Genomic DNA, 21,528 nt, shown 5'->3' with positions numbered 1-21,528 from the left:
AGAAAATCCCTTATGGCCTATTTGTATAAGGCAGCTTGGGATGCTGGAATAAAGAAATGTTACCCTGATTTCTGTCATGTTCAGAAATAATCTCTACCTGCCCTGCACTCCTTACTCAGAAAAAAAATAAAATTCTTGTATCTTGGCAGATCATTGTTAGGGTTAAAGTGTGCAGGATCCTGATGTTTTGATGCAAAACTTAAGATATCAAATGCAGATCTCGAAGTGATTTGTGCTTCTGTCAGGTTGTTAATGCCAGCAGTATTTCCAGTGAGGCATAAAGAGTACATTTCTGTGGATTGTAATCATCCACATTCATCAGCTACTGTACAGCTTTTAGGCACGAGTCTTTATTTAATATATAAAACTATACTTCTGCTTGCTGTACTGTTTTTTTACTTGCAATACTTTCCACTAGTTCCAGTATTGCTCAGTACTGCCAAGAAAATATGCCTGTTAATGATGCTCCACTATTTTATTTGGCTGGAGTGTGAAAAGTTGTATTTCCTGCTTTATATGAAATTCTGTTTTATGACATTATTTGCAGAAGATTCCTATGCTGTGGAGATCCCTTCTAGTTCTGGTGAGCTCTCCCCCTCCCTGCAGGGAGATGTCAGTAGCAGCCTCCGCTCCATGCACAGCAGGGAGTTACAGGCCTAGGTTTCTATTTGTTCTCTCTCTTCTCATAACTTTTGAATTTCCACAGTACAGTATTTCCAGACTCACCCATCCACTTTTTTTGTTTTCTATATATTTTATATTGCCTACTTTATCGCAACCCCCACCTTGGGACTCCTCAACACCATTACCTTGCAGTGACTCCTTCTGGGAGAAGTGGCAACTTGAACAGCTACAGAGTTCCCCTATTGCTGATGCCGGTCAGTGTCCAGTCCCAGGTCAGTGGCATGTCGAATGGATGCCTCAGGTTCCATTCTCCTCCCTCACCTGCACCCCTCGAGACAACTACACCTTTTTAAGCCACAAAGAGAATCAACTTATGCTGTCACTGGGATAGAAACCCTAGGAACACGCCACAAATCCACCACCATGAGCAAAAGCTTTGTGCGAAAGTATCCTGTAGGTACATGGAGCTGTTGCACCAACCTTCACCTGACCTGTTGTTTGATAAAGCCACTCTCTTTATGCAATTGACTTGTCCCTGCAATAAAAGAGGGATTTATTGTGGAGTACCTGAAATGCACTAATGCTGGGCTTTTGTTTCTGTATTTTCACAGGCAATCACTCAGGCGTGGTTTTGAGCATCAACTCCAGAGAGATGCACAGTTACCTGGTTAGCTGATATTTACAGCTGAACGCAAAACCTGAAAGACTCTTCTCTATATTGTTTTATTTTTCCCTGATGATGTCACAAAATTGCAAATATGACTGTAAATGCTGGTGGAGAGGAGGTTTCTTATCAGTCCTGTGGAAAAAAGCATCTGTCGTCAGTTACTGAGGGAGGAGGATAATACATCTTGTGTTCACTCTATGGCCTGAGAACTCATTATGTTTAAAACTCAAAATATGGTAGCAAATTTGTAGCCCTAGGCACCTTCAATGCCACCTTATTTCTTTTCAGTATATGCTCTAGTTCTTTATGTTTATTTTTAGAAGAATTGACTATAACTTTTTAATTATGTTTTTAATTGAGATATTCAGCAGAAGGCTGGAACTCTCAGCCTGAAAAGGTGATTTTGACACAAGCTACTAGACCAGAGCAGATGACTGGTTGATGATAAAGACTTTTCTTTAGGAGGCCAAGTATTTCTGTACTGAGAGGACTGAGCAAGACAAATGCACTTCTAGTCGATACAAGTTCTTAACTTAAACGTGTGAGACAATCTAATGAATTTATGGCTTAGGCCCTTCTGTGGATTAAAGGAATTGAATTGTTAATTAAGATATCTCATTATATAGGATAATGCTCTTGTAAATGTACCAAGTCCTGACAAAATCAGCACCAGTATCTCCCCCAATCCTACCCTATGTGACAGAAAAACACCAGCTTGATGCTATTTCCAGACCAGGTGCCTTCACTTGTGGACAGTCATTTCAGTTGCTCTCTTCTTGTCTCCTGAGCGAGCACCCCTAGGACGATGGCAGCTGCCAGATGAATTATCCTGTAGAATCCCATGCTGGTGGCCTGTCTCTTTTTATATTTCCAGAGAGTGTAAATACCTCTTTTAAGTCACTTTCTTTTTATGGTTATTTTTTAAAATCTTCCTATTAGGACAGAGGTGGCGGGTAGGTCAGAGCTCTCCTCCGGGCAGAACTGAGTAGCACACTGCCATCCCCACATCCTTCTTTGGGATTTTCTCTGGCTGTTTGCCCTTGCAGGCAGGGGTGGGCAAACCTTACCTTTTCCTCCCCGGCTGGTTTGACAATCCGAAGGGCCATGGGGAAGATGGGCTGTGATTCAGGGGTTCGTCTTTCCTTTCCATCACCACAGGGTGTCACTCAGTCCCTACCACTGCTGGTCCCTGTTTCTGCCAGGAGGATGGTGGGGCTTCTGAAGGAGCTGTAAGCGGAAAGGCTTGTGAGTCAGGTCAGAGTTTCCTATTCGCAATTTTGTGAGTTGGGTCAGAGTTCCCTGGTACTGAGCTCTGCATCCCTGCAGAGCAGCAGTGGAGTGAATCCACACCTCACTCACCAGTCTTTTCCCTGTGGTTTATGGAGCTAAATAGGAAACAGACTGTGGTGTGATTAATTTAAACATCTGGCATCATATATATATCACAGCTGCCTGGAATTAGGATGCTTTTCTCAAAAACCTATATAAACTCTTCACTTTTTGCCTTTGATAGAGAATAAATAGCTCTTTAGTCACTGAATGTCATACTGATGCTAGCGGCAAGCTCACACACCACTTTGCTTAAGGAGGATAGAGATAGCTAACTACATCTTTCTGAATAAACAAGCAGAAAATAATCAATGCTGGTAAGACGGAAAAGTACTGTCTTAAAATTATTGTATGTATTGGAGTCATTCTTCCATGTCGTTATGGATATCCTAGAGCATATTGTCGTCAAATGCAATGGGCTGGAAGGTAATATTTCAGTGTAGTACTGTAGGCTCTTACAGACCCCACAGGATGTATGTGTAAAGCACAAGAAAATCTAGATTATAAACTTACTGTAAGGAACTAGGTAGAAACATTTAAGCGAAGATTCTGAAAAGCACTTCCAAACTGCTCAGGAAAATTATTCTAAAATTTCTGCCTATTTAGTTGTATAGTGCCATGCAAACTGATTTTTGGAGAAGCAATTCTGCAGCTGACCGCTGTATGCCAGACTCTCTGGAAATCCAAGGTGTTACATGTATCTGAGTTTCTTGAAGAGAAGTGCAAATACAAAATATGCTGTGAGATGGAAACTCTCAGAATCATTGCACCAGAGGCTTTTGCTTCTCACCAGCTCTTTATGCTTTTTCTAGTGGAAATGAGCTGCAGCAGAGAATAAAGTAATACTACTGCAAACAGCTTACTTGTTCTTGTGAAATAGATCTGAAGTGGATTATTTGTGTAGGGCAGGTGAAGGACTGATTAGCCTCATGGGCAAGGGATGGGATGGAATGGAATTTCTAGCTTGGGATTGTTCTCCCACAGTTTGTCTGATTGGCGGAGGATGCTCTTGGAACTGGGTCACACATCTAATTTATGCTTTAACAACTACTTTTATACATTTAAGCCAGGGTGATTTGTGTCTCTGATAACAGGAGTCTTTTGGAACACAGTAGAATATTTAACCGCTCAGTACTCTAATTAACACTTAGCAAAATATAGTGCCTGTAATAATGTTTTTCAATGCTTATTAATTTGATTCATGCAGCACTCCTGTGAGAGTGGTTTGTCATTTCTTAAAAACACTGTTTTCTAAAGAGATGTCAGTATTGCCATAACTGTATTAATAACACCCAGGAGATAATAAAGGAAGATTTTGATTCCCTGGCAAGAATAACTTTTAAACAAATTATTTTAAAACTGAGAAAGTACTGTTACCATTTTCCCATTCATAGTGTCTTGTTTACCTTTAAATGAAAAATCCGCTAGTGCTAGATCTCCAATCTCTTGAACTGTATCCGTGACATCTTAACATTTTATCCTTTATATGTATCTAAAATCCTGATATATGGAAACATAGAGTTCTTTCTGTGCACACTAGTCACGCATACATGCACACACACATGCAGTATTAGTAAATATTCCAGTTAAATTTGTCAGTGAGGAAGGGTGATTTGATGCCTAAAAAACAGAAAATGGCTGTCAAGTACTTGGATTCTGTACTCAGATTTTCCTTAACCTGTATGTGCCTCAGTTTCCCCACCTGTGCAATGAGGCTGATAGTAATTATCTACCTCACAGGGATATTGTGGGGCTAAATGAATTACTTCAGAGGAAAAGAATTTTGTGAGATAAATTATTCATAGTTGTGCTTTCTTTGTTTATTTGTAATTATCACTGTTATTAAAGGTAGTCTACTGAAAACACCTGCAATTATGTATAAACGTAAAAAATGTATAATCGAGAAAGGTACATCACTTAAAAAAGTGTTATTAGACTTAAAAACTGTTATTGGAACATATTGTTATGTGTTAGCATTGCAACATTGGCTGTGATTTTACTGTTGCAGGCCAATACTTTAGACTTATTTTTCTGCAGTGTTACTTAGTCAAAAAACGTACAATAATGGGAACAGTGGTTTGTATCAGTATTGATATCAAACTATACTCCAACAAACCAACAAAAACTAGTGGTGTATTGGTCTCATTTACATCTTTTAGTCTTCTTAAGGTCTTATGTATTTGTAATTTTAAAACTACCCTGTACTTTTCAGAGTGCTCCAAACAGTACCAATTTGAAGTAATGTAAGAGACCTATTGTGATTTACAGCTGTTATCTTTGCTTTCCCTTTATACATTGAATGTTTTATATGGCTTTGGGGTGATCCATCCATATAAAGTGATCAGAAATGCTCAGTAGACATTCAGGGAAAATCCACACATAGTGTAAATTATTTTCTAAAAAAGTAAAAGCAATATAATCTAATGTATGTCCATATACCCTGTAGAAGAGGGTGGTGGAAATGGCTAGGCAGAAATAGAAGGTACCAGCCCGAGGCAAGATGGTATCATCTCCAATCCACATCCAATTTCTTTGAACTCTCTTCGGATGTTTTCATTGAATTATATCCTTCTTAATGAGTTTTCTGCTTTTAGCGACCAACGTAAAGAGGAATAAAGTGTTTATTCATATAGACAATTTATTAAATTACTGTCCTCTGGACAGAGATGAATCAATGTTTTCTCATTAGTAGTTCCTAGTGGAAAGCAGATTTCATCTGACATGATTATGGTTAGTAGTGGTTTAGGCCCAATGAGTCATCTCTTTAGTGGGAATACTCTGCTACTGCGTGCTGTCTCTTTAACAGAGGTCAGTAGAATGGAACTGCAGTGCTTTCCATCCTCCGTACATAAATACATGCTCAAAGAAATGTGTGTGTGTGTATGTGTGTGTGTAGTATTCTTAAGATATTAAATACATGCATTTGTTTGCAGTAACTTTTTGATGATGAACCAGTGGTTCTGATAAGCTTTGAATTTCTAGTGTTATTTCAAATGCAATTACAATATCGCTAAGTTGATAGACTTAGTGACAATTTCGCTTGTAGATTTTTCCTATGTTTTCTATAAAACAGTATTTTATAGATTTTCATTTATGAGACTTTTGGGGGAAAAGAGAGACTAAAATTTTTATGCCTTTGCAAAATCTCTGACAGTTGGAGTTTTTATTGTATATTGATTGACACTTCTGTATTGTTTCCATCTTCATTTTTACTTCAGAGTTTTAGTTGAAAGTAAGTGCACATTTCTCTCAAAATATTAACTTTCCACCAAGAAGTAGTTTATAAGCATTCATCTTTATAAATATTGATTTTCAAAATGCAAAATTTAATCTGTCTTCTATGTCCATCCAAAAAGCTGCTTCCTGGCTCATTTTCTCTGTCTAGTACCAATTGCTTCTACAACTTTCTTTAGAAGACTGGCATATAGCCTTGTCTTGCTAGTCTGAGAAAGTCTTTCCAAAACTGCCACTAGTATAGCATTTAATTCCTTTCAATATTTCAGTATTAACCTTCTCAGTGCCATTTAAATGCATGTTTGTTACTGTCTTGTATATATATGTAATGTTTTTCACTTTTTTCAGTTTATAATCATCAGTGACGAATTTTGAAATAACTCAGTCTCCCAGTTAGCTTTTGCAATTAAAAGCCTGGCCCTGCAGTCTTTGGGAAATGTCAAGCTGTGCAATCTTAATTTCTTCATCTTTCCAGAGTCAGCCCTTCTCCCCAGTTGATCACCTCAGCAGCTTTTCTTCCAATTCATTTTGTAGCCTCAAGCTGGAGGAGGTGCAGAAGGGTTCCACAATGTTGAGATGGACCAGAACAGCTCACTTCCCAAATCTGAATTGGAATGTTGTGGGGATAAAGGTTTTATCTTCCCTTTCTTTTCAAGTATGTTGCAAAGAGCAGAGAGGATTATACATACCACCAGGGAAATAAGGACCTGTCATGGTGCTTCAGGGTGGTGTGAAGACTATAGAATACATTCCTTTTGGAAATGTCTTCTTTATTTTTTTTTTCATGAAATTGATACGTACAGCAAGTTAGTTTCATGATTTTTTAATAAGTGAGGTCTCATTTCTTTAAGTTGTCAGCCCTGGCCTTTTTTCTCCTCTTAAATGGAGTAGCAAGTTATTTAAAATATGAATTGTGGAGCCATGTATGACCGAATGAAGGATTTTCATTCTTTTAATCTCTTTTTTTTTTTTCCATATCTGAGGCTTGTCAGAATTAATATTTTCAGCCAGTTTCTCTCCTGGTAGCTGAGATGATCTTCTGGAAGACAGTATCTGGGACATGAAATACTGGAAGGCTTAGAAATACATACTCTGAAGTACAATGACACAGCTTTGTGAACTGTGCTAGGCAATGAATATGCTGGACAAAACAAAATCCTTATCAAAGACCTGTTATGTTTTGTATTAAAATACTTTTTTTAATAGTATCTCTAAATACATGTTCTTAATTGCATACTCCTTGTCTCTCTCCTTCCAGATCGATTTTCTTTTAGGAGTGACATTTACTAGCCCTGAAAACCAGTAGATTCTTCTTACACAAGTAATTGTCTTTGAAATAATTTCTTTGCAACATTTGAGAGAATTACACAGACGTGAGCTTTATTGATTGGACATGATTTCTGAGTTTCTGTAGAATTTGCATCTTTACACTAATTTGTTGCTATACAGTGAACATAAAGCCCTGTTGAGCAGCAATAATACGTGCAGCAGTACATGGCGCCACTTAAATAATATGCCTTTGTGGCACATATTTTTAGTGGTATAATGAGTATATTAATCACCAGGAAGGCCAGGCGTTCCAAATAACTTTCTTAGCATGTCTTATATTTCTCTGTTATTTGTTGCTAATTTTAGCCAGCTTTTGATACTTATATTTAGTTCTTACTGTCAGCATCTGGTGTTGCTGATCAAAGAGCAAGAACTGGCTTATTCTCTTCTTTACAAAAAGTATTAATTCACAGCATTTGCTTATTAATTAAAACAGGTTAAGAAGGAAATCTTTATGAAATGGTGTAGGAGAGATGCTTTTTAATGAGAACAGCTCATACAAGGAAACAACAGACTTGTATCCACGTGATTTCTGAGACATTTTTGTCCTGGATTATGAATAGGCTGGACTTTGCAGAACGAGAAGTGTACACCCCAAATATCGGTAACATGCACATAGGCACTTTGCAAATGATAAAACTAGTACAGGAGAATATTTTAATACACCACTTATATGTCACAGATTCACAAACGAGCATTTGAATGGTTAAGATTACAGAATATCATCACAAAAAGAGTAAGATGCCCAATTTACTGTCTCCATTTGCTTTACTTGTTCCATTCCTGCTCTTTCTTTGGGGTTCATCTTATGAGATGTTGAACTCTTCAGAGAAGTGACCTGCATTGTTCAGTCCTTCCAACTTTTTGCTAAGTAATTTGTGACATTTTATAGAAAAAATAGTCTGAATTTCCATTCTCTTCTATTTCACCTAGTTTCTTCCCCCTCCTCTTTTGGCCCTTTTGTTCATTTTCATTGTTGCTGTTTTTTTCTCTCTCTTGCCCTCTGCTGACAGTTCTCTACTGTCCACTTTTATCTTTGTTGGGTTTTGTTTTGCTTTATGTTCTGTTTCTATCTGTGTTTTTATTTGGAAAGGCACCCTATTATGTCCTGAATGTTTCCAAGAAGAATCTTTATCTCTTCCCATCCCTGCCTCTCCTCAGGGCTGTGCTGTATGATCTGGGTTGATGGAGTTCTCCTGTGCTTTGATTGAAAAGCTCAGATGTATTTTTGTAGGGCAGAAACTGTTTGAGAGGAAGAGTATGTGAGGGAGATGCAGGAAGGAGTGAAGGACAAGACCTAACAGTACAAGGAAAAGAGGGAGAAAGTCAATTTTAGCAGTGTGTATGATTTTGCCAGGAGTTGTTGACTTTGTTTTGTTTAAGCTTTTAAGTTTACTTTAATTCATAATGGCAACTATTTTCAGGGTTTTTTATTTGCATACAGAAGTGTTAAAACATGAGCATAAATTGCTGCAGCACTAGGAACATGTGAAATTTTCCGCATTTCTATCTATAATTTAAGAGGGATACGACTCACAGCAATATCCTACTTGAGGTACATGAAAAGAGGTTGCTTCACAGGAGCCAGGATACACCTATGTTTGCTCCAGAGGTAGGTCAGCTGGAGTTTTATTTCTGAGATGATTGTAGAGCATTTGCTAATGGGTTTCCTCCTTAGCACAGTACTGAGCTAGGAGGCAAGGGAGAAGAATTGTTTTATATAAAGAGTTTGTGTCTTGGATTTATACTGCTTAATTGTAATTTGCTAGGATCCCTCTATAAGCTGTAATTTTATAATGTTTAGAAATGATGAATAGAATTGGTATAGCATTCCTGAGGGTAAATGCCAGCCACTGGACTTTACTCAACATGTGACTAGAAATTTTAATTTTAGGAACACAGAATTTCTCCATTTCATACACACACCAGTTATTTGAGTACTGTACTGCTCCTGTTTTTATTTGTCATTGACAAGCTGTGATTTATTTCCTCATGGGTTTATGCCATGGACTGCACTTGCTGCAGTGCAGAAGGCTCTGAAGGGAAAACACAATCAAATGGAGAAGTATATACTTGAATTCTTCCCTCTTGATCCTAGTCTCTTCTGAATTGCTTTTCTCTGATTATGATTCTGCCAGTAAGCTGGGTTGATGTCAAAAAGGGATTAACTCATTTTTTTCCTCTTATGTACGGCTGAGAAAAAAAAATAAGAGAAAAAAAAATAAAAGTAAAAAAATTTGCAGAGAAATAGCAGATTGGAAGAGGTGGGGAACTTGATCAGCTGACAGGACACTTCGGGAAGCTTTTGCTTTTACCACTTATATTTACAAGTATGTACAGCTACTGTGATTTAACTTTCCATTAACCATAGATAACATTTCTTTGCAAAAAGGGGTGGTTCTAAAGAATATCACACCAGTGCATTGCAACTCTGGTTTTAGATGTCAATTATCACCCTTCCTCACTTAAATGAAATTATTATAGTATCTTTGCTCTCTATATATGAAAATGCAGTAGGAAGGTAGTTCACCCTGGATTAAGTAGAGGAGGAAGATCTAGAGAGATAATGGGAGTCGGAATGGGAGAATTTCACATTTTCAGAGGAAAGAATGAAAACTGTGGCTGTCTCAGCACTGGTGGGTCCAAGAGCTCTTGTTCCAGACATGGAACATCATATAAATTTTGCCGGGATTACCCATGTGAACAAAAGGAGAAACAATTGACTGTTAAACTAAACCAAACCCAAATATTTTTTTTTTTTTGCTAATTAGAGCTACAGCTCTTGGTAAAGATATGAAAGCCAATAGTATAAGATCTAGACTTGTCGTACTTCTTGTGATGATTCGCAAAGAATTTCTTGCTATCTTGTTGTTCATGTGAAACATTTATTTGGAATTGCAGGCCAAATTCTACCCTAATTTATGACCATGCAGTTCCATGAACTTTGCCAGTTCAGCTGTGTGTTACAGAAGAAAGGCACTCAGCCACAGTGAATTTAAAATGTAGGTGTAGGCTAAACTCAGCTGTCATGTCACTGCATCTGTAGTCACACCAGGTGATGGGCTGATTCTCACCTGCAATTCCTGTTCCCAGGGTTAGCAAGAAAGTACTTTGGATAGATGTAAGCTAATTACAAACAAGGTAGAAGATAGTTTTTTAAATACTCGCAACTGCTTTTCCAGAATATGATCAACAAATGCTTACTACAATGTTTCTAAACAATTTCTGACAAAGGAGCACTTCCAATCTGTATAAAGGCTCTTAGCAGTCATCAGTATGCTGTAGTCCATACCTTCAACACACATGACTATGCTGTCCTCTCTTTTTGCCTTTGCACATTCTAGTATTTGTGAAAACAGTACATGCCTTTTCCTAATTTTGTTTCGAGATACTTAGACTTTGAGCAGGTTTCTTTGTATACGTTATCAGGGCTCAAGGGAAGAATGAAATCAATCCATAACTGGTGCATTGTCATAAATGGGGAAAAGTGTTATTTGTACATTTTTGTAAATATGTAACATTTAATGGCAGTTTTGTAGTGACGTGCTGTTTTTGAGAAAAAGAAATCAAATATATGTTTGAATATGCTTAATGTAACACTTAACTGTGATTCAATTGCACAATTAATAGCTTAATCAAAGTCTTGTGCAATATGTCGTGCACATGCATAACCAAGTATCTGTTAGTGATCCACAACCAAGTTTTTGGCAACTCTTAACAATAGTGATGAACTGTGCAGTACAGTTTATCGCAGTCTCTTTCAGCTTCCAAACATGTAGCAGGCAAACTACTGTATACGTACCTGTGTACTCCACTGCATCCAAAGGTATGCATTTGTCCTGAGAACCTGCACAACAGGATTTTCTCTAATAAAATTTTGTTCTAAACTGTTGGTCGCTGTGTTTTTCTTGTGCAGCCTTTCATGAGAGTAGTGAGGGGGAAATGGTTTAACCGGTCCACAGAGTTTGGGTGTTTTATGATTTGTCAGTGATTAGTAGCAAAGTATGCAAATCAAAGGCTGAAGCAAATCTCCTCCAGGTAGACACTGCTCTTCACCCTCCTGTGCTGCAGCTCAACTCCACTCCTGGTGGGATTAGGCTGCAGTAGACCTGGCGTGAGGGTGACACTCTGTGGTGAGACTGAAGCTATGCAACTGCAGTTGAGAAATGTTCTAGAACTCCACGGAGTCAAAAAGCTGAATATTTCTGTCTAGCTAACAAATTAAACAATTCGGCAGGTCTTAACCTTGAACTCTCTGTATTAAGAGAGCCATAAACAGAGTGAAACTATGTGTGTTTTCTGCCCTACCTGTGTCTTTATTCCAGTCTCTTCCATTTTCATTGGCTTCTTCACATGCTACTTGCTCCTTATTTATTTTTTTCCTTTATTAACTGTGTTGTTTTTCCTTTCCCCCAATCTCTTCCTGGAGAGTTGCCTGTGTGGTATATAAGCTGCATTGCCCTTGAAAAATTGAGGAGTCTGCAAATCAAAACCTGCCCTTAACATAGCTGTGTGCAAGGACTGGGTCTCAGAATGCTCTCTATTACTGATCCTGGCAAGTGCTCTCTGTCTTTGAGAAGGTCACTGAATTTTTAAAGTCAGAATGTGCCATGCATTCCTGCAATATGGATGTTCTTCCCTGCTTTAGAGTGTGGAGGTGAGCTGCTACTGGCTTAGCTCAGATTTAGGACTGAAATCCAGTTGACGGTTTGCCGATCGGTGGTTTCTGCTTTGTAGCTTGGCCTTCCCAGGGAAAGACTGATGGCAGTAAAATAAAAACTTGACTATTTTTTACTGCCCAACACCCATAACAGGGAAGAGCGGAGATGTTGCTAGTCACTGCGGTTGTGCAATGTGAAGTCTCGCTAAACCTCATAATGGAACAAAGCAGAAACATAAACTTATCATCTACCAGTTTTTTAATTAGCCATAGCAATTTTATAGACTACAATGAAGTTTTAATTGGAGAATGAATGGATATACCTACTCCACACATGGAGTGGGTGTATTTTGACGATCATAAGATGAGCAATTGGAAGGAAGAGTTTCAACAATATAAGTTTAAGCTTAACTTTCTCAGTCTGCCCTAGTTCTGCACTTTGTCATTGTCCCTAATGAAAGGCTTAGCAGCCAGAGGAATCCTGCGGGATGGGCTGTGTGAGCCTGCTCTGTGGCACATCATGCTAAATGTGAGGCTAGGTTCAGAAACGAAGCTTGAGGCTTTCCCTACTTCTGTAACTCAGCTAGAAAACATTTTGATGGTTGTCATTTTAGGTTCTCTAATCCTATATTGTGGGTAGCTGAGACTTTAAACTGCAATTTATCACTAAAAACGCAGCTTGTTGAATCTCAAGTAACTACTTTTCATTTTCCAAATTTAGTTTTCTAGTATAAATAAAAGGAAAACCAAAAGAAACCCTTAAGTCTCATATCTTTAATGATGTTCCAATAGCTCTTTCTGAGGAAAGATCCTGATTTCGAAGGGAGGAGTGAGAACAGGCACAGACAATCTATTCCCATAAATGAGATGCCAAATTAAACAGGCTGATACTTAACCTGAAGGGTTACTTTACTTCAGAAAACAATTTCCATGGAAAAAAGAATAAGATAATCGCTTCATTTATATTTCCTTTGCTGTACTCATCAAAGCTATATTAATTGCTATGCTATTTTGTAGCCTAACTGGTTTCAACATCATCATAAGTTATGTCTCTACAATAGAACTTCTGAGTCATAAACTCCAGCCAATATTTTTTCCTGTTTTTCATGAAGTCACTGATTTCTTTTCCATTTTTTCAGGTTTTGTATGTCTTGAAAGATGATTTGCTTTCATATGAATCCAGCTGCTGTGGTGAAAATGTTACTGTACTCTGATCCTCATGGTTTTAAAAAGCTGAAGCAAAAAGGATCCATTCTCACCATTGTGGAATCACACAAGTTACCTTCAACAAAATCAGAAGCAACAGCACATACTACAAAAAAGTTAGAAAAGTAATAATTCCAATAAATAATTCAGTGATGGCAATTATAATTCTATTTAAAAATTAATAATGAAACCAGGAATTAAGATTTTCACTTAAGTTCAACTCAGGACCACATAGCTGTAGTTCTACTGAGCTATAATTCTACCAAAATATAATAGAAAAATTATTTCCTTGTCATCAAGAGAGATTATTTGAAGAGGAACATCCCTGATGAAATTTAATAATTTCAGCTATGTAATATATCATGGAAGAATGACATTGCATTGTCTTGATCTTAAGACAGATGCTTGCTTTAAAAATCAAATTGAAAAGAAGGTAATACATTATTTTACAGGAGAGAATGCTTGTAGCTGCTGGTGGGAAGAATAAGTCTTTTATGAACAAAACCCGCTGCATTTTTTCAGTAGCACTATGGCAGGGAAATAGGGGGGAAATACCCATGGACACTTACCCAGTATGCACTTCCAGCCTCCATCCACCATGGAGCTGGGCCTTTCTGCTTCAGAGCTGGTCTGGTAGCGCTCTGCTTAACAGTCTTAAGTAATTCTTTTCTTCAATGAGATTTCTTTATTATTTTAAGGATGTATATAAGCTTTTAGCATCCGTAAAATTCTGTGGCAACAACTTCCAAAGCAGAGAGTGAAAGTACTTCCGTGCAGTTGAACCTGCCCCGCTAATTTTGATACCCTCAGAGTTTGTACCATTACTGACAAGGACTATTTCATTTCCATGTGACATTCTGCTGCTGATTCTTTATAACCTTTTAGCACATTCTTTCCCCTCCTGAAGATTTTGTTTTCACACTGAAGGAAATCTGCATCTTTCTTTCTCCTTTGAATTTAATTGTAGAATTGTAGTGTTATTTTCCCCTGTAACCGGGAGGTGTCTGTCCTTTTGTATCATCACCCATATAAATTTATCTATTTATGATGTTCACTGCCCAGATTTTGGATAAAGTTCTCTAGGTCCTAAAGCAGACAGTGGATGTCTCAAAGATGGTAGGTGGCTGTTTTTCTTCTTTTGCCACTTGTTTGTGCAAGTGATGTGCATGGCAGTTGTTTTAGTGTTATCTTTATCAATGGGGGCATTTGGTGCCCTGGACAACAGGTATTATTCAGCCCAGGGTGCTTTGTCGCTGAGAGCGTATGCTGTGATATTATGTGTGTCTTGGTCAGGTGGGGGTGTGAAATTATTTGCTGCATTTTAGACCACAAGCTATTCACTCTGGGGTGCTTTTTGCTTTTAATTTTATTTTTTAAATTCTTGTTACTGTGCAGTGCATTATTCTTGGACCTAATTGTTAAAACTCCATGCTCACCTTTGGGTGTAGTCATGGCTGGTTTAGTACTCATAATTGTCTAGACTGGGGGTTTTTTTGCATTTTTTTTTCTTCTTTTATTACCTTAGACAATTCTTTCTACAGTTATTTTCATTGAATTTCTTCTGACATTTTAATCACTGGTGAAGTTGTGAAATGTATTTCCTTGTAGTTGGCTTTTAGTGTTGCTATCCTGAATAAGTCAGTGACAGCAAATTTTTCATGTCTTTTTTTTTGCTTGTTTGTTTTCCATTTATTTCAATTATTATACACAAGGCTCGGACCCAGCCCTGTGGGATCCCAAGGCTGACTGGAAAGGCCAAGGCAACTGGAAATAGATTTTATGGCACTTTCTTGTTTGCTTTTTTACCAACCAGTTATTTATCCTATTGGGATATATATATATATATATTATTCTTTTTTTTTCTGTTCTCCAGTAGCTACTTAAGCCTCTTTAGTGACAGAGTTTGTCAAAAGTGGGTTGAAGAAATCCAAGCAGAACATGTTCTTTTCCTGGATGCTCTTTAAAAGCCTCAGTGACCTCTTACCACTTTATGAGCAATGACACCCCACTATAAAACCTATTTTGACTCTACCCCAGTACAGTGATTTCCCAGTCCGTTAACTAATTCTTCAATCTTTTATACCAGCTGTCAATTTGCCCGGTAAGGCAGTAAAAGTCTGTTTCCTTATTTTTTTCCCCCTCTCCATTCAAAAGAATAGTATCACATTTGGCATCATTCATTCTCCAGCAAAGCGCCCTTCTTTATAAAGCCTTGTGTCTAAGTACTGTAATGAGGGGTCTGGTGGTGCTTAATTTACTTATGCACAAATCAAAAAGAAAAATAAATGAACTTGACATCAAAGCACTACAGTGCTTACAATGTGGGCGCCCACCTATTATACTATAATAATATATATATTATGTAGTACAACTATTCTAAATATTTTTATATATAACACATACCTATTTTTACAGAACTTGTCCTATATATACCTTTTCTGCAGACATTCTTTCTTTCTCTAGAGAAACACCAATAATTTGCTTTGCTATTGAGGTGGAAGGCTCTTTTAATTTCATAAAAGGCAGTGAAGTGTTACAAGCCTTGATCAAGCTCTGTCTACTTGAGACACAGTTCTTATTAGTTATATCACCATGACATGTTTTACATATACTGCCCACCTTTTTCTCCTGAGGTCAAGGAGGTTGTGAGCACAGAAAGGAAACCAAGTAGACTGCTTTATGACACTGCTTTCCTGAGTTTGGTAAAATAAAATGCATTTTCTATTTAAGTATGACATTTGGTAATGATTTTACTGTAATTGGGAGCAAGAGATAAATCTAGGAGAAGTAATGAAGAGTAATTATGTCTTATCACTTGTCAATCTAATCAGTCATCTATACGGAATTGCTATATTCCTAGTTAAACAGCTTGATAATTATCTCAGTTTGATTTTGATCCACTTTAATTTCTTAGGGGTAATTTTTAATGTTTGACATTATTTATTAATGGGGTTGACATCTAAGCAAATTGATGCAGTAACACTAGATAAGCTGTAACTTCTGCTATGAGCTCTAAATAGATTGAACTTCCGTTTTCCATTGCCGGGCTATCCCTTAGATAGGCAGAATTCAAGTGGCAGAAGGTTATCACACAGTTAAATGGTGACAGAACTGACAACAAATAAATACTGATTTGAAATGCCCAAGCATTTTCCAGCTGGCACAGAAGAATGGTACTTGGTTGAGGAGGACTATCATTCTGCTTAGGTGTCACCTACTTATTCTGCTGACAAGTATTAAGAAACAACAATGCAAATACTTCTTTTTTTTTTTGACAGGTAACTTTATTAATAATGGGTTTGGATCTGTCACACCTACCAGGTGCCAGTCTTTTTTTCACACTCTGCAAGACTTTCTGAAGAATAAACTAGAAACGCATAAAGTTAGTTGAAGCTACTAAGACACACATTTGAAGATAGGTCTATTTTGGACTTTTTTTAAAAAGAAGTTTCCATGAATGTGTGCCAAAAAAATTAAATACAGAAATACAGTAGAAAGACTATATTTACAGTCACTTATAACGGGCACTGCCAACATATCCAATAACAAAAATAAAACAAAACCTTTTTTTCATGTTTCTTTCATGCTTTTTTCACAGAGATTTTTTAAATATGATTTTGTTTTTTAAAAAATACAATAAGGAAATAATTACATTCTTAATATGAGAACATTATCTTACAACATACAGCCTGGGCCAATTAATTTCAAAGTGTCTTTAACAAAAATTGCTACTAAATTAGGTACTATCCATTTAAAAAATCAAATTGCCACAATAAATTCATTTAAAAAACCACCTTTTATCCCCAAGAGGTATGACTTTTTTTTTTTTTTTTAAAAAAAAGCATCACCCATTAAAAAAAAATTAGAGAAAAGCACCTGGTACAGTAACTGAGTTTGCTGAGGAAGCACAAGTGTAACATTTTCTTCATAGACAGAGAAATGATTTAAAATGCAAGAGTTTTTCCTTTAAACCAAAAGTCATGCTGCTTTATTGCTGACTTTGCCTGCTGATGGTGAAATCTGAAAACGGTGAAAATAAAAGCTCTGCCGCTTCTACAACAAATTGTACAGCAATCATATCATACTATTCAAGAAAACAGAAATTTCACAGCACCAGATCTGGTCTATAGAGAGATTATTTCCCAAGGATTTTTGTTTTCCTCCTTTCAAAACCTTGGCCATTATACAGAATGGACATGTCACTAATGCAAAGTGCAGTGGTACCAATCTACTTATACATTAGAGACATACAATTACAGTACACGCCAGATCACGGGCAGTGGTGGCTTTATGGAACCTTTGCTTGAGGAAGGGCTAAAGATGCTTCGTTTTGCCAGCAACCCCTGCTGCAATGGGTGCTATAGGTGCCAAGCGGGCTATAGGTGCCGCCGGCAACTGGAATCTATGGCAGAGCACGAGGTTGTGGCACTGGAGCTGGAGTTTCTGTTTGCTTGGACAGAAATTTGCACACTTCTGTCTCAGGCATGGATTAAAACAAGTCCTTTCAAGGATTTTTCTTTTCCCATGGGATATAGGGTTTGAAAATGCCAATATTGGGTAAACAAGACAAGTGATTTGGCTTTTGACTACTCTGCGTTACTTGATGTGGGACCACTTCTTAATGGTAGTCGATACATCATTGCAAACATTGACTATAAGCCTAATTTCCATCATAAATATGTACAGATATAAATTAAATACTTATTGAAATATACAAATAAATAACTTAATTTGAAATAAAAAGCCTAAATGAACTTACTTTTGCTTCAAATTTGTTTCTGCTAATATTTACGGGAACTTGATACTGTTTAGTCCATAGTCATACAGCATAGAACGTGCCCTCCACTTATAGAGTTAGTAAGTAAGCAGATGACTTAAAATAATATTAAAAAAAAAATCCTATTTTCACTGAAAACCACACTGACACTTGCTTCCCTACTGTATTTGCATTCCTTTGCACAAAGCATAGTCCCAAGAAACGAAGAGCCTTTTTGGGCCCCATTTCTACTCTGCTGAGACCAATGGGGATCCCTGGCACTAACTGCCGTGTCCTATCAGCTACCAGGTCTTTCTGATAGCTCTGTGCCTTCCAATCCTACCAGCTCCTGCAGGAAGTCCTCTGGCATCCAGCTCAGCTGAGAATCCCAGTGTACCTCTCAGGAGTTACACACACCTATTCCTAAAAGTAAGAGAGAATTTATAGGCTGGGCCATAAAGGGATGTCATCCGTGATAACTGCTGCCTTGCCAACTTCTGTGGTTTTAATTGCAAGTCTTAACTAATTACAAAGACTCCAGCCCTATCATCTGTGATTATCTCAAAATATGAGTAGTACTTGAATTTTTTAAATTAAAATAACTTTCTTGTTCTCACAGTTGAGGAGGAAAAAAAATCTTGAGAATGTGATTGAAGGCTCTCCAAAGGCTTAAAAAAACCACAGAGGAAAAATTAAAAGAAGCCAACTCATTATATTCCCCCCCTCCTGATTTTTTAAAGCTAATCTTGATATTTTGAAGGACTTTAGTTGGCAATTCACCGCATATAAGTTCTCAGGATTGACATGGATGGAGATAAAGAAGAACAGATTTCTATATTTTACAGACTAAAATGCAAGACACTCTTTCCTATTAAACAGAAATGGACTCCTGTCTGAGAAAATCCCCAATTCTTTGTTAAAATTGTTTATAAGAGTCTGGAAATTATAATCTTTTCAGTCCGTCTTCCTCAAAATAATAGGTCTGAAAAGACAAAGGAAACTAAGTACAGCAGTGTTCTATAACTCAAGTTTAACAATACTACATTATAAAAAACAAAACAAGACTGACTGCATAAGCTATTCTGAGTTGCCATTATCTGTTAAGGATTAATTTCAATTACACTTTCTTTTACAAAAAGTATAGAAAAGAAGCAGTATCTAAAAATACCTGTTTTCCTTTTAAAAAAAATCAGGAACAAATCATATTTCGACAACATGACATTTGAAAACAACTGGTGCTTTGCAACAGTAATAAAGAGAACATACTAAAATGCATTTTTTTCAAAGAATGGCAGCTTTTTATCTCCCAATGACAAAAGCATCTGTCTAAAAAGTATCCAAAAAATGCTTCACAGCTGAGTTGTGTCACCCCATGGTCTCACACCAGCGCAGAAGATAGTGGCACTGAAGAGCTCCTGCCTTCCTGGTCGAGCAAGCCGTGGCATTTCTGTGAATACATTTCTTCAGTTTTCTTTTGCCACGTGAACAGCTAACAGCAAAGCAACTGCTAACGAGCAAGACTTCACTCAGCTACTTCTGTTGCAGTCCTCACAAAGTCAGTTTTGACCTGAAAGAGTACTGCTTATCTGTAATGATTTCACATCGGTCTGAATGTACCAGTTTTCAGTTGTGTTCAGGACACCTGATGTGAGATAATTAACATTGCTGGTCTGTGCTGTTTCAGCAAAGTAAACTTTCAACTGCAACTTTATGCTCCTTTTTACTTACTATGGTTGGTTTGTTGGTTTTGGTTTTCATTTTCTTTACCAGTGATGTTGGAAATAAAGAGTTACAGCTAATAAAAAGGGGCACACGTAGTTACACAGCAATACAGTAGAGGGAATACAGTCAAATTAGCGCCAAGCTACCATTAACTTAACAGAATTATAAAACCTCTTATGTTGTATCGCTTGATACCACCTTTCAGATGAGTCTTTTGCAGCCTATATTTCAGTCCCTAATAGGTAAGGCCTTCACAGAAAGTGAGTGGTTTTGCTGTATTTATGTTCCATTTTTCATCTCCCATTCCTGGAAGGGGGGGAAAAGATACAGAAAATGTTAGAGAAATCAGGATATTTCACTGATGTCATCAGATCTGCTAAGCCAAAACCACCTGAGGCCAGTAACAGTTTTTCCATTAACTTCACTGGATCCAGCCTTCTGCCCACAAATTAGTTAGGGAATGCTAACAAGTACGTCCTGAGAGCATCTGTGTGCAGCCTCTACTCCTCCACAACTATATATGGCAACATTTTCTCTAGCATAGTGCAAATAAACCATGTTTGTTTTCTGCAACGGGTACTTAGGGAGCAAATTCATACACCACAGTTGGTCTAAAGCACTCAGCTGGAGTTGAATGAGAGGCCGATTGAGCATGTAGGCCTTTCTAGCTTATTTCCATGAGCCAGCTGGAAGCACTCAATATCTCTCATAGCTGACACCAAGTGATTGCTTTACTACTCTTCAATATTTGTTCTTATAAAACTCATAGCAGACGCACATAGCTATGGCTAAAAAGGTCAACTTCCTGAGGTAGAGAGACTTACAGGCAGAGTAAAGAAAAGCAAGTTAATTCGCCTTGCATTTTTTCCCCATATACATAATCCAAGCTGAGCTATTGCTCGGCAATTTAAAGAAATCCCTTTGCCTTCCCATGCCTCAGTTTCCCCACCTGTTAAATGAAGACAATGACACCTACCAACCACAGCAAAGCAGGTAATCAATAATGCTTTCATCCACATGTCTCAAAACAAGGTATTGCTATTTCTTCTGCCATGTAAGTCAAAATCATGAGACTGCTATATCTGAACAGTCGGTTAAATCACACTTGTGGATATTGAGTGATATGTACAGTATTTTCCAACAGTACATAGGAGTAGAAGAGCTGAAGAGGGATAGGCTCAGCCTAGGATATGTATACTGTACATGCTCCCTGAATCAGCGATCAGGAAATCATGAAGATATGAAGGAGTTGGCCTCTTGCTGAAGGAATCCCCACGGGACAACTGCCAAGCAGTTCCTAGCCTGGTGCTGGGGTCTACAGATTCCTCTTCCACCCATCTACTCCACACAGATACTCTGCAGGCAGCTGACTTGGCTCCCAACCTGAATTCCTGAATTTAATACTTATTCCACAACATTTAAGAGCTCGGACTGAAAACTGTTACTTATGCATGTAAATGATCTGTTTCTGCTGCTTAAAGTAATAATAGCATTAGTTTGGCTAAACAGCTGCATGACCATGACACCTCTTCAACTATTGTAAAGCAACAGTAAAGGTCAAGTTTGGTGGCTGTTTTAGCAATATAAGAATAAAAAATCTTAGGTTTTATTTTTTAGTCTTGTGGTTGTTTCTTCATTTAAATGTTACTTTTATTGAAACACAATCTATTTTAAATATTGAGTTCTACACTTAAAATTATGGTAAACTTAAAACACAGTATTGGTAAAAACTGAATTACTTTAAAAAGGAAATTAAATTTATATTCTCTATGTATATGCTGCCAAAACCCTAAGGGAAGGGCTGGCTAAGCAATGAGAATTTTTCTAAGCATTAAATAATCCTTGAAAGCAGCAGCTTCTTCTGCAGGTGCAGAAGGAACACTTTCTTTGTTTCCATTTCCCAGGCAGGCTCATGCCAATAAAAAAATGTTTAAGACAACACTGACAGCCAGAGTGGGAGCTGGGACACTGGGCGATCTCCTCTTCTTCTCCAATCCCTGA

At 37.5% G+C, this 21,528-nt stretch overlaps 2 protein-coding genes across 7 annotated transcripts in view; one reads left to right on the top strand and one right to left on the bottom strand.

Annotated features, from left to right (window-relative positions):
- The window catches only part of SORCS2 (sortilin related VPS10 domain containing receptor 2), a 558,809-nt gene extending 549,243 nt beyond the window's left edge, over positions 1-9,566 (top strand). For 2 of the 4 annotated variants that reach the window (XM_054065302.1, XM_054065301.1), the window contains exons 27-28: positions 817-896; positions 1,236-9,566. In XM_054065302.1, the coding sequence (XP_053921277.1) occupies positions 817-896; positions 1,236-1,259 (104 nt within the window). In that variant the 3' untranslated portion in view covers positions 1,260-9,566. The remainder of the gene's footprint in view (positions 1-816; positions 897-1,235) is intronic. The other 2 variants (XM_054065304.1, XM_054065303.1) reach the window with 1 other exon arrangement.
- Positions 9,567-16,303: 6,737 nt separating this feature from the next.
- The window catches only part of AFAP1 (actin filament associated protein 1), a 116,679-nt gene continuing 111,454 nt past the window's right edge, over positions 16,304-21,528 (bottom strand). For 2 of the 3 annotated variants that reach the window (XM_054065431.1, XM_054065432.1), the window contains exon 18: positions 16,304-19,833. In XM_054065431.1, the coding sequence (XP_053921406.1) occupies positions 19,807-19,833 (27 nt within the window). In that variant the 3' untranslated portion in view covers positions 16,304-19,806. The remainder of the gene's footprint in view (positions 19,834-21,528) is intronic. The other variant, XM_054065433.1, reaches the window with a different exon arrangement.

This window comes from Cuculus canorus, chromosome 4 (genome assembly GCF_017976375.1).
Source record: "Cuculus canorus isolate bCucCan1 chromosome 4, bCucCan1.pri, whole genome shotgun sequence".
Lineage (NCBI taxonomy): Eukaryota > Metazoa > Chordata > Aves > Cuculiformes > Cuculidae > Cuculus > Cuculus canorus.
Note: the sequence above shows the minus strand (reverse complement) of the source record. Positions and strands in the feature narration are given on the sequence as shown.